This window comes from Thalassophryne amazonica, chromosome 5, assembly GCF_902500255.1.
Source record: "Thalassophryne amazonica chromosome 5, fThaAma1.1, whole genome shotgun sequence".
Classification (NCBI taxonomy): domain Eukaryota; kingdom Metazoa; phylum Chordata; class Actinopteri; order Batrachoidiformes; family Batrachoididae; genus Thalassophryne; species Thalassophryne amazonica.
The window spans coordinates 50,916,224-50,929,733 of NC_047107.1; the positions used below are offsets into that span (position 1 = coordinate 50,916,224).

Below are 13,510 nucleotides of genomic sequence, written 5' to 3' on the forward strand. Positions count from 1 at the left end.
CAGCATCAAGCAATTCAAAGCAATAAATACTTTAAATGTTGCAAGTGTTTCATTTTTTTTCCATTTACTGTTTTTTAAACAAACATTTCCTTGAACATTTGTTTTATTCCACCTGTTTCAAACCACTGAATGGTTTTCTCAAAAAATAAAATAAAAATCTCGCTGTCCAGTAGATTATAATTTGATTTCAGTTATTTCATTGAGTTTATCAAGAATATTACTGTTTCACATTTAGAGCCTTTTGAAACAGTGAATCATTGTTTTGTGAACAATGAAGCATTGTTTTGTTTAATCCTTTTGACCATTTGAACTAATCCATCATATTTTTAGTGAGTGAGTCCCTTCATCTTCTCCATTTCAACTATTTTTTAGTTTCTCAAGCATTTCAATTTTTTTGAAGGAATTATTTAATGTTTTGAAGCATATCAAAATTGCATCACTTACCAAAACATCCATCTAATTTCTATGTCCGCTGACACCAATTAAGGGTCATGGGGGGAGGCTAGGGCCTATCCCAGTGGTCATAGAGCGTGAGGCGGGGTACACCCTGGACAGGACACCAGTCTGTCGCAGGGCCAGCCTGTCTTTAAATGTGGGAGGAAACCAGAGCAAACCCATGCAAACACGGGGAGAACATGCAAACTCCACAAATGAAAGGCCACAGGGGGGAATTGATCCCATGACCTTCTCGCTGTGAGGCAGCAGTGCTAACTGCTAATCCACCGTGCTGCCCCTTAGAAAACCCATTAGAAACTTTACTGTAATGAACCATTTCAAACAATCATTTAAGTTTTCATTTACGCTTTGAGCCTATTAACATAGTGCAAATTGAGCCAAAGTAATTATTTAAAGTTTCAAACAGTATCATTTAGTGAAACAATTGGACTTTTTACTATTATGACCCTTTTCAAACAATCATTTTCTGAGGGAAATGTTTCAGGTTTTTGAGCATTTAAAAACTGATTTTTTTGTGTGTGTGTTTCAAACACATCAAAACAGTAGTGAAACAACCGGGTAGTTTTATGTTTTGGACATTATGAAATATTGAATCATTTTCTGGAGCAATTGTTTTAATTAGTAATTCAGACATTTCGAAACAGTGTATCATTGACTGAAAAAATGAGTGATTTAGCTTTTTGGACCTTTTGAAACAGTAAATTGCTTTCTGAAGCAATTGGTTAATTTTGTTCAAAGTTACAAAAAGTCTCTGTCATCACAGTGTGTGGAATATTTCAGGAGGACAGTGACATAAACTATACACTTTGCTGTGTACCACACAACCAGCAGAACTAGCTGTGCTCTGCAAACTTTGGCACCTCCTGCACGGCACTGAGCTGCAGGCTGCCGGCTGTCTCCAGGCCCAGAGCGGGGTGGCATTGCTGGGTGAAACGGTGGCTGAAGCTACCTAATAACTGACCGCTTTGGACACTGTAGAAAGACAGACGGCCAAGCTGGTAATCCAGAAGTGTGCCCACTCGCTCAGGCATCTCGGTTACAAACACGCTGGACTGGACATCATTATGGAGCAACTGAAACCTGCAACTGCAGATAAATAAAGGAAGGAGGTTTAGAGCAAAAGACAAAAAGGGTGAGGTTTTTGGTTTGTTTGTTTTTTGCGTGCCATACCTGGAGGATGTCGGGACACACTGCAAACACCACGATAGGTTGTTCTCTCCCAGTAGACGGTTCCTACTGACTGTTCTGTAGACCACTCCAATTCTGTAAGCTGGCCTTCCCGAGACAACTGTCTCCCAGTAGTAACGACCTTGTGCTGGTAACAAGTCACCCAGGATGGACGGGCAGCTGGAAAGTAGACAAGGTCTGGTTTGAAAACGTACAAGATTTAAAGGGGACATATTACCTGTTCAACAAGCTAATAGACGGTGGGTCACCAGCTGTCTTAAAAGAATTCCCACATCTCAGAAATAACCATGTATCTGCTGCAGCCAGGTGAAACAAGGGCATCCACTTGGCCTTCTGCAGCTGCTGGCGTCCTGGGCACTGAGGCACCTGTGTGCCAAATCATGTACAGAGAAACGCACCATGTGGCCAAAATGCTGTCACTGATATTCCCTCACAATGCAAGTTGTATGGAATTACTTAGATCTCGTGACAAAATCATCCAGTTGTCACCAAAGATAAGTGGTTAGCATCCATGTCTCACAACCATAGAGTAGTACAGGAAGTACCAGGATCCTAAAGACATTGACCTTTGTTCTCCTGGAAAGGTATCAGCATCAAGAAACACCTTTTCCCATTGACCTCAAGACTCCATAAGGTCTTCTCAGGCATCTTTGGATTGCAAAGGGCTAGAACCTAGAACAGAACATGAACGTCACTGCCAAGATAAGTGAATCTTGACAGGTTCTACACCTTTACAACATACAGATGCATTTCTGATCACCGTGTCCAGGAAGCATTTGAAAGCCTATTCCTTTGGCTTGATCTGAGACTGTTGCAAATCCAGACATTCTGACTTTATTCAGCTTCTCAGGTGAGGTAATCGGCATCCATTGATCCTGCAAAGATCACAGCATCCTCCACAAAGTCAGCATCAGTAATCAGTAATCCCTTCCTCGTTGTGAAAGCAGTGAAGTCACTGGTCTTCATCGACCTACCCAACACCCAGCAAGCACTGAATAGACTAGGATCCAGACCCCAAATCTAGGGAGAAGTCAAGAGATTTTGCCCCTACTCCAACAGCTTGTTGGGAATGTTGTAAATTCTCAAGATGTTCCACAGAGGAACATCTTGGTCAGTTGAATCCAATGCTTTATGAAACTCAACACAAGTTGCCAAAAAGCATGGGCTATATTTGCACTTGCTAGGATCCAGCTGATGTTGAGTTCCTGGGTGGGAAGAGTGAGTTCCTGAGAGCCCCAATCGCTGAGCAGCAAGTAACTGGGACCTACTCCTGCTCCAATTAATCCTTCTAAGCACCATTCCTGGCACACAAAGAAGTGGAAAACCCCTGTAGTTACTGCGATGCAGAACAGCACCCATTCCTTTCTGAAGTAGGACAAGAAGTCCTTTCTTCCCGTTCACTGGGATGATGCCCGTGTTCCATATTGAAACAAAGGTTATTTTCAATATATATAAAATACCAAGTGGATGCAGGAGAGAGATCTCTTGAATCTAGAAGGGATTAATTAGTTCTTCCTTTGCCCATGTTCCATCCTGTTTCATGAAAATGGATTATTAATTTATTTAATAATCCTTCAAACAGACAGACAGAAGTGAAAATACAAGTTTAATGGAGATAAAAGTGTAAATAGTGTGAAAGAGAAATATTACCAACTGTTGCTGCGACTGTCTGCGGGTTCAAAAGTCAAGGTGAGAGTCCAATCAAGACAGTTCTGGACGGATGTGTTGGTGTCAAGCGTTGCCACATCAACCACATCATGGGTCCTGGATAGCAACCACCCAGCTGGTGGTCAGCAACGCACAGCTCTGGAGCTGCATGTGGCTCTTTCACCCCTCCACAGCGGCTCCTTGTACCTTAAAGGCTTCATGTCCATGAATGTTTTTTTTTCGTCCTGTGCGGCAGTGTGTTTTAATTTGAAAATCTCAAAGGATTTCAGACTGAGTGATGCTGTGACGTAACTGTAGCACCTCTGCAGGCAACGAATCATACAGAGTATCTTCACGAAGGCAAGAACTTTCTTGGCCTCAGACACTACCTTCTGCTGTCATAGGGTGAGAACATCAGTGTATGTGAGCCAGCGAGTGCGCAGCAGAGAGGGAGGATTTTAGCCCAACAGTGAAGCAACATGGATAGAAAAAAAAACAAAATTGTGAAGCCACCTTATTCCTCACTCCACTTTTACTACCGATGGGGTACTGATGGTACTGTCCTCATCACACCATGTGCATGTCATGACAATTATATCAAACTAAGAAATGTGTGTGTGTGTGTGATAAGAAGGCACGCTCACCTGGTGCCTGTTTTGTTTTGTGAGCTCTGAGAGTAGCTCAGCGTGGTGCAGTCCGCTGACAGTTCCAGGGCAGGGTGAGCTGATGACCTCAACAGGTGAAACCTCGTCCCTGATTAGAATCAGTAAAAACAGAATTATGAGACGTGGGTCTACGAGCTGCGCTGGTGTCACATTACAGAGTTTAAATATTATATTTCTTACCTTTGGTTGAAATGAGAGCGGCTTCGCTCTGTTCACTGGCTCCGGCCTCATTCACAGCTTTGATATAGCAGAGATAATTCTCATTGGGCTGCAGGAGAACATTCTGCTCACAGCTTTTAATGTCTGACATGGACCTGAGCAGAGTCACACAAATGAAAAAAATAAATAAATAAATAAATAAAATTAGCCTTCATACATGGAAGTGTGCCCAAGTGGATAAAAACAAAATTGGCTGTTCCAAAGCCATTACTGTCTGCAAGTGTAATCAGGATTGAAATGTGTTACTTTAATAAAATGTACAATTAATATTGAAATGTATAATTGACTGGCTTTCACAACCATCGCAAAATTTATTTCAAAATTATTATTTGTTAATAGATTTGACTACAGAAAGTTGAGTCAATTAAGTATCAAAGATTAATCTGTTCAAATCTTTAATAGATGATATAAAAGAATCGTGTAATTTTTTTAGGTGCCCAAAACTTTGAGGGGAACTCAAACAGTCAAAAACCTGTTGACTGGTTTTGTATACCCTGTGTCCCTCCTCTGCACATGTCCAAACCATCTCAATCTCATCTCTCTGACTTTGTCTCCAAACTATCCCACCTGAGTTGTCCCTCTGATATGTTCATTCCTAATTCTGTCCAGAGAGAGAATCACATCTTCAGCTCTGCATCTGTAGTGCTCTTTCTCGGCATGAAAACCATATTAATGCTCACAGATATTCACTTGTTTTCTAAGCCTAGCTTCTACTACTCTTTCCCAAAACTTCATGTTGTGGCTGATCAACTTTATGCCTCTGTAGTTACTGCAGCTCTGCATGTCACCCTTGTTCTTAAAAATAGGAACCAGCACACGTCATCGCCACTCCTTAGGCATCCTGTCACTTTCCAAGATTTTATGAAACAATCTGGTTAGAAACTCCACTACCACCTCACCTAGACATTCCCATGCTTCCACTGGAATGTCATCTAGACCAACTGCCTATCCACTCTTTATCCTCTTCATAGCTTCCCTCACTTCATCCTTACTAATCTATTGCACTTCCTGAATTACTCTATCCACATCATCCAGCCTTTTCTGTCTCTCATTTTCTTCATTCCTCAGATCCTCAAAATATTCCTTCCACCTTCTCAACACACTCTCCTCACTTGTCAGCACATTCCCATCTGCATCTTTTACCACCCTAATCTGCTGCAGATCCTCTCCAGCTACAGCCCTTTGTCTGGCCAATCAGTACAAGTCCTTCTCTCCTTCCTTACTATTCAACTTCTTGTACAGCTGGCTATATGCCTTTTCCTTAGCTTTTGCCACTTCGCTTTTCGCCTTATGCCGCATATCCCTGTACTCTTGTCTACTTTCTCAATCTCTCCGACTATCCCAATTCCTTTTTGCCAAGCGCTTTCTTCTAATGCTTTCTTGGACATCTTCATTCCACCACCAAGTCTCCTTGTCTTCCTTCTGTTGTCCAGATGTCACACCCAGTACCTTCCTAGCTGTCTCCCTCACCACATCTGCAGTACTTTTCCAGTTGTCCAAAATTGCTTCCCCTTCATCCAGTGCCTCTCTCACATGCTCACTGAATTTCACATAAGTCTTCTTGCTTCAGCTTCCACCACATGATCCTTTGTTGAGCTCCCATTCTCTTCTTCTTCTTTGTAGCAAGATGAAATCCGGATTGAAAAGATGTTCCTGCTAGCTTGGCTAACAGGGAATTCCCCTTTGGCTGACTTGGTAGAGTTCTGGTCTTTAGTTCGATCCCACCGCCGTCCCGGCCACAAAGGACCTCCGGTCACAATTGGCATTGTCGGCAGGATGTGGGTAGTCACAGGACATGCTTAAATGCACCTGTGACTTTGGGACGAAGTCAAAAATGGTGGGGAGATATGTTGCAAGATGAAGTCCAGATTGAAAAGACGTTCCCGCTAGCTTGGCTAACGGGGAATTCCCCTTGGCTGACCTGATAGAGTTCTGGTCTTTAGTTCGAGCAGACCAGGGTTTGATCCCACCACTGTCCCGGCCACAAAGGTCCCCTGGTCACATATTCTTCTTCTTTACCTTCAGTGGTGGCAAAGCTAACCAAAAAGTGAGCTTCGATAACCGCTAATCAGCTAACTGACAAATTATCTTTTATAACACTTAACCAATAAACCACCAAAAAAATTATCGGAAGCTACAGCTAACTACTAACCGATACCTTTCAGTGTTGTCTCCAGTACACTCTCATCTATTGGCAAGCCAATTTTGAGTTTAAGCACCGCCAATGCTTCTGATAGAATCAAAGATGATCACAAACCCAAACACAGCCAATGAGTCAACACGTCTGTCTTTGTGCACCCTACCCACTGCTGTAGCGAAGCATCATTTACCTTGACAGAATACAGTGGTCCAGCTGTGAGGCAGATGTCTTGAAAAGGAAAGCAGGTTTGACTTATGGTCATAAACCAAATAATCTGGATAGTTTAACTACATTAATGTCAACTCTGTCATTTGTACAAAGTGAAAATATAACACATATCTTTTAATTTTAAAGTAATGCACTAATTCTGAGGTTTTGAACATATTAACACACACAGTTGCCAAGCTGCATTTGGTAAACTGAACCTTAATTTCAATTCAATTTATTCACTTTATATTGGGCCAAATCATAACAGCATCACCTCAAGTCGCTTCACACAAAACAATTCAGAAAACAAAATAAAATGGATTAAAAGATTACAAGGCATAGTAAAAGAGTAAAAAAGCATAGTAACATAATATGCCAGTATGTAATATGCCATCCAGTAGATGGGTCAAAATACATAGAATGGTTGGTTATATTGAATGAATGGTTACATCACATATTTGTTGCTACCTGGCTGAATCACATCTTAATAAGCAGAATTTTCAGTTTTGCAAATGCCTTTTTTTTAACAAATGAAAAAAAAGACATATTTTACAAATACACATTTATTTGTAAAAACCAACACATGTTAAGTTTTGTGTTGGTTAAATTAATCAACCAATCGGTGATCGCAGGCTCAGTTTACGCATAATGAAATTTGGCATCTGTGTGTGTGTTAATATGTTCAAAACTTCTGAATTAGAGCATTATTTTAAAATTAAAAGATATGTGTTATATTTTCACTTTGTACAAATGACAGAGTTGACATTAATGACGTTTAAACTATCCGGATTAATTTGGTTTATAAATCAAAACCATAAGTCAAACCTGCTTTCCTTTTGAGGACTTCAGCCTCATGGCTGGACCACTGTATGTTGTAGAAGGTAATGACTTTTGTTTTGCTTTTTTTTTTGTGGCAGCCTGGTGGCCAGGCCCTTTCTTCTGGGGTAGAGTTGAGCTCAGCTCCTCTTAGCTGCCTCACTGTTGCAAAATACATAGCAGACAGGAGCCAAAGGGGTTTATAATGTTTTCACCAATTACTAAGTATGTAAAAAAATGTTAGCGGTCTAAAGGTTATTGGAATTAAATTCATTGGAAGCTAATTGGTCCACTGATGGCGTTTGAAGTTAGCTGAAAAGCTAATCCGCTAACAAAAAGTTAGCTTTGATAATTAGCGATTAGTGGAACTGTGCCCACCACTGTTCACCTCTAAAGTCATCCTACAAGCCACCATCCTATGCTGTCTAGCTACACTCTCTCCTGCCACCACCTTTAAGTCTCCAATTTCTTTTAGCTTGCATCTCCATCAAAGAATGTAGTCCACCTGTGTGCACCTTTCTCCAACTACCATCTGCCCTTCCACATTCCTGTCCTTGATACCATATGTACCCATTACTTTGTCATCACCTCTGTTCCCTTCGCCAACATGCCCATTGAAGTCGGCTCCTAACACCACTCTTTCATGCTTGGGTACACTTTCCACCACCTCATCTAACTCATTCAAGAAATCTGACAACCTACCTGTGGGGCATATGCCCTGATGATATTCATCATCACCCCTTCAATTCCAAACTTTACACTCATCACCCTGTTTCAGGCTATTTGTTTGATCTCTAACATAATTACAGCCTGACTGATGACCTTTAACAGCTGATCTTTGAATTCAAGATTTAAATCCTGAATGATGATCTTTGATCACCCATCTTTGATAAGAAGAAGGGCCTTTATTGTCATTGCACATAGATAAACACATACAAAGAAATGTGCCCTTTGCATTTAACTCATCCTAATTATAGTTAGACTCAATCCAACCACTAGGAGCAGTGGGCAGCCACAGTCTGGCGCCAGGGGACCAACTCCAGATGTAGAGATGCTGCCTTGGTCAGGGGCAGAGAAAGGAACAGACCCTAAATAAGGGTTTGTTTGTTAGTGGGAGGAAATCAGAGTACCCAGAAAAAACCAACAGAGACACGGGGAGAACATGCAAACTCCACACAGAAAGACCCAGGTGGGAAGTGATCCCAGGACCTTCTTGCTCTGTGTCAACACTGCTAACCACTAATAAGCCACATCTGTCTTTGTCACCGAATCAGGGGATCTTTTCCTTTGATCTGGATTGTTGCACTAATCAGCAATCATAACGACAGGATTAAAAGAATCGGGATCAAGACCCACTCTGTTAAATCTAATCACTTTGTTCCCCACATGAGGCTGACCTCTATCAAATTTCATTCAAACATTTTATGTCTTTTTGAGATATTAAGTATTAAAAACCTGGTGGAGGTGATAATAGTGCTGCGGTATGATGAGAGTATTGTGTGAGGCTCACCTGAGCCCCTCTCCCTCCAGGTCATACTGACGACAGTACTCCAAAGTGTACGTCTGTCCAGGAGTTTCTGTGGCTGAGTTCCACCTCAGCGTGGCTGAATCCCACATGACAGTGCAGCGTTCTGTGTCAATCACAGGAACTGGTGGAGCTGGTGGGCAGACGAAAACAGTCAGCACGACTCAAAGTGACTCATTCTCCTACCCGTGGGGCATAGTTCCCGTTATTCCGTTTTTGTCTGGCACAGCTGTTCTAGGATATTTTAACGTAACAGAATTACACCCCCAAAAAAGAATGACACACTGATGACTCTCTACACACAGTGGGCCTCATGTATCAATGTTGCACACTTGTGGTGTAAATTTACGGCGTAAACTTGAAATACACCAAAGTGCCCTGACATGTATCAAGCAGTGCGCACCTGCCCATTTCCAGCGTACGCCTGACGTGATCTTGATAAATGCGGCGGGTGGAAACGATCGTAATTATAATAAACACGTCCATAAATATTCAGACTCCGCTTCAGACACACCCTCATTTTACGACATGGAAGTCGGGAGACGGCAATGAAAAAGAACTCCACCAATCAATAGAGCGTCAAAAGCGGCCGTCGTATCAATTGTTTTGTAGTATATAATCAATAAAGTGTTACAGTGGTCCCTCATTAATCGCTGGAGTTACGTTCTAAAAAATAGCCGGTAATACGCGAAACCGCGACGTAGTCAGCGTTATTTTTTACGATTATTATAGACGTTTTAAAGCTGTAAAACCCCTCACTACACAGTTTATACACTTTCTCAATCAGGCATGAACATTTTCTCACTTTTCTATCGTCTGTAAACACTCTCAAAGTTCAAACCTTAGTAGGAAAATAATACCAAACTGTTTCAGGCCCAAACATTTGTTTGAGAAATAAAAATAGAACATTTTCCTATAAATAATTATGATGGCATTTAGAACTAACAATTTAATTTTAACGATCAACGAACGAGGTCGGACTCATAAGAAATTATTAATAGTGACTGACCAGTAAAAAAAAAAAAGGCATGCAAAATTGGACTAAATACTCCGCGAGACTCCGAGGCCACGACAGGTGAACGGCGTTATAGCGAGGGACCACTGTATTCTCTTTTCACATGTCAATAATTCTTGATATGTGGATATTTGCTCGCTCAATTAATAAGACACGCCTAAACTGTCAGATTTCTTTATTTTTTAAATGTATTTCTGTATTTATTTTATTGTGACAACCGAATGGAGACGACAAAACCTGGTTGCAGCACGGGCAAATTAAGGGAATGATGAAACTACAGTTGTTATATCAATTCATAGTCTAAAACGATCACACCACATCAAGTTTCCTTCCTGTCAGCGGTGTGACCACGGATCGTGCTCCATAACAATCCCGCAAAAGCGGGATTTGTATTGATTATTATGTAGTATAATCAGGAAAGTGTTATTTATGTAACATATGCATTGATTTGTATAATGGCACTGTTTATCATGTTGATCATCTTCATTTTATGTGGATTCCAGTGCTGGTTCATTTTGGTGTATAATTTACGCCACCTCTCGACCTGGTGTATATTTTCAGCGCAGCGTACGCCAACGACCACATTGATAAATGCCAAATAGCGCAGCCATTTTGGCGTACACCCCATATACGCTCAAATATCGCCGTACGCAACGTTGATACATGAGGCCCAGTATCTTTTCCAGGCAAAGCTGAGGTTTTGTCAGAAGCTGAACTGACCCGTTCTGAAAGTGAGTCTCTCGCTGGGCAGAGAGCAGCCGGTGTAGTTGACGGCCATCACCCACACTTTGTACGTCTTGCCAGGCTCCAGCTCCTCCAGCACAGAGTAGCTCTCCTTCACGGTCACACGGTACTCCTCTGACACCGCTGGAGACAACCACGCACACACTGTTTAATATCATGCACAATCAGCTGTGCGTAAAAGTCTGAGTGACCCTGAAAATGGTCGCAAAAAAATTTGAGAAACATGCTTGTGACCAGACGGTCATGTGTTCAGTTCTCTAATCAGACAGTAAAATCACTAAACTGCCTTTGAGCCACGTTGTTAATCTCCAGGTGCCTCCCACTGTGCAGCTGAACACACAGCGTGCACAGCAGCACGCTGGTGCTGGTAGATGGAGAAGTACTTTATAAATTTAGCACATTTAATTACATTTTGTTTTATATCAATAAAATTACATAAAAGCAATCATGTTTCATTATAGATTTTTTTAAAGTATTCTCTTTAAAAGTGAAAATGAATCTCTACACTCAAAAAACTGACTCGCTGGATTTGATTTCCATCTAATACTAAATATATGTAGGCCCAACTAAATTAAATTAAATTATCTTGCATAGATGTGCTTTTTTTTTAGTTGGGGCTACATACGAGGTCTATTAGAAAAGTATCTGACCTTATTATTTTTTTAAAAACCATATGGATTTGAATCACGTGTGATTGCGTCAGACAAGCTTGAACCCTCGTGCGCATGCGTGTGTTTTTCCACGCCTGTCAGTTGCGTCATTCGCCTGTGAGCAGGCTTTGAGTGAGGAGTGGTCCAGCCCCCTCATCGGATTTTCATTGTCAGGAAATGGCGGAATGATTTGGGCTTTTTTTCCATCAGAATTTTTTCAGAAACTGTTAGAGACTGGCAGCTGGAAACCATTCGAAAAATTTATCTGGCTTTCGGTGAAAATGTTACGGGCTTGGTAGAGAATAAGGAGTGTTACTGTTGCTTTAAGGACGGCCCCCAGTGGCTGTGGGGCGCGCGGCGCTCCGAAGCCGCCATCGACAGGCTGAACGACCATTTCATTTCTAAACGGATGGCTGTCTGGATCCGTGACCATCGTGTGCCATTTCTCTGGTTATCACAAGAGCTGGACATCACCCATTTTCCGGCAGATTTCACTTTTAACAAGAGATTTTGTCACGGAAAGCCGAGCAGAGGCTTCGCGCATCACGATGGATTCGCTACTGGAGCGAGACAAAACCACCTCCGTTTTGGTCTCACAGGACTGCTTTGAGATGGCGTTCAGACAGCTGTCGGTGGTTTTTCCATCGAGTGATTATCCGAGAAATTGTGGATGTGCCTGGACATGCCAGAACATCAAATACCTATACTGATGAAAATGTAATCACATCATCTCTTACATACCAACATGTGACACAGTAAATAAGATGGTGGCATTCTTAGTTTTGGAGTCATCATATCTATATCATAGGGGAGGTGATGGTCTCATGGTTAAGGCATTGGGCTTGAGAAGATCTTCGGTTAAAATCCCAGCCTAACTGGAAAATCACTCAGGGCCCTTGGGCAAGGTCATTAATCCCCTATTACTCTCGGTGTGTAGTGAGCGCCTTGTATGGCAGCATCTTCACATCGGGGTGAAGGTGAGGCATTATTGTTAAGTGCTTTGAGCGTCTGATGCAGATAGAAAAGCGCTATATAAATGCAGTCCATTTATATCTGAAAGAATGTGGATACAGTCACTGAGGCACTCACTCAGATTACTATATGCATGAAAAATCTCCACTGGAGTTCAAATGAATCAGAAGCAAATGGACATTACGCAACATATTTTTGCTTTTGGTTTCTTTTGGCTGCTCTGGTTAACTCGGGGTCATCACAGCAGCATACATATTGATTTGGCACAGTTTTTATGCCAGATGCCCTTCTGATGCAACTCCAGATCTACAAGAAGAAACCAGTGGGGCTACAGGATTACCAGGGAAATATTCACAGAGAGAACATGCAAAGTCCTACACAGTGCACATCCCTGGATTTCACAACTTGAAGCAAATGAGAGTGTATGGCTCCCTCAGGACCAGATGCCAGGTTACCTCACCAAACAAGGCCGGTATCCATTTACAGCTGGGTAGACTGATGATGCAGATGAAGTGTCTTGTTCAAGGACAAGGACAGTTTGACCAGGACCCAAGTCCACATACTGGCAACCTAACTCCTGTCAACAACTACAACAACTACTGTCTACAACTACAACTCCTGTCTACCTGCTCTACAATCTCTGAGAACGCTGTAGAAGTAAATTATTCTGTAATTACAACTTAAACTTCACGTCAAAAATACTTATATTTCAATTTTAAACTGAGATATCCTCAGTTTATCCCCGGGGCAGCACATCATGCTGTCAACAGCTGAAGAAATAAGTTAGAAAATGACTGGAATATTTTGACTACCTTGAAAGACATTCAATTATTTCAGCAGTGATGTACATATCATAGGGCCCTCTGGTTTTTAGATCCACAGGTGTCTGCGAAGAACCTTGGGAGTCATGAGGTCACTGGACAGACATGTTTGGTGATGCCAATACCTCTGAAGGAAAATGAAGGTCCATGTCTTTAGGGTTGTGTGTACTTCCTATCTCACTGTATGGCTGTGAGACTTGGACTCCAGCCAGTGACCTAAGGTTATGACTGGATGTCTCTTTGGGGGTCGCTAGATACCGTCGCAATGACTGTGTCAAATGAGGGGTTACTTAGAGAGACTCAGATGAGGAGTATCACTTGCATTGCAAGGAAGCATCAGCTATGGCATTCAGGTCATTTGGCGTTTTGGTGCATAATCCAGCACACAGGTACTTCAGTTTTGAGGACTGAAAAAGACCAAGAGAACACCCATGTTTCACCTGAC

General features: G+C 41.9%; 1 protein-coding gene across 1 annotated transcript in view; it reads right to left on the minus strand.

The window, feature by feature from the left end:
• Nucleotides 1–696: 696 nt before the first annotated feature.
• The window catches only part of cmya5 (cardiomyopathy associated 5), a 31,546-nt gene continuing 18,732 nt past the window's right edge, over nucleotides 697–13,510 (minus strand). Inside the window, exons 9-14 of the mRNA XM_034170186.1 lie at nucleotides 10,599–10,745; nucleotides 8,849–8,996; nucleotides 4,137–4,270; nucleotides 3,936–4,044; nucleotides 1,627–1,803; nucleotides 697–1,542 (exon numbers count right to left, since the gene is read on the minus strand). Coding sequence (XP_034026077.1) covers nucleotides 1,290–1,542; nucleotides 1,627–1,803; nucleotides 3,936–4,044; nucleotides 4,137–4,270; nucleotides 8,849–8,996; nucleotides 10,599–10,745 — 968 coding nt within the window. The 3' untranslated portion in view covers nucleotides 697–1,289. The remainder of the gene's footprint in view (nucleotides 1,543–1,626; nucleotides 1,804–3,935; nucleotides 4,045–4,136; nucleotides 4,271–8,848; nucleotides 8,997–10,598; nucleotides 10,746–13,510) is intronic.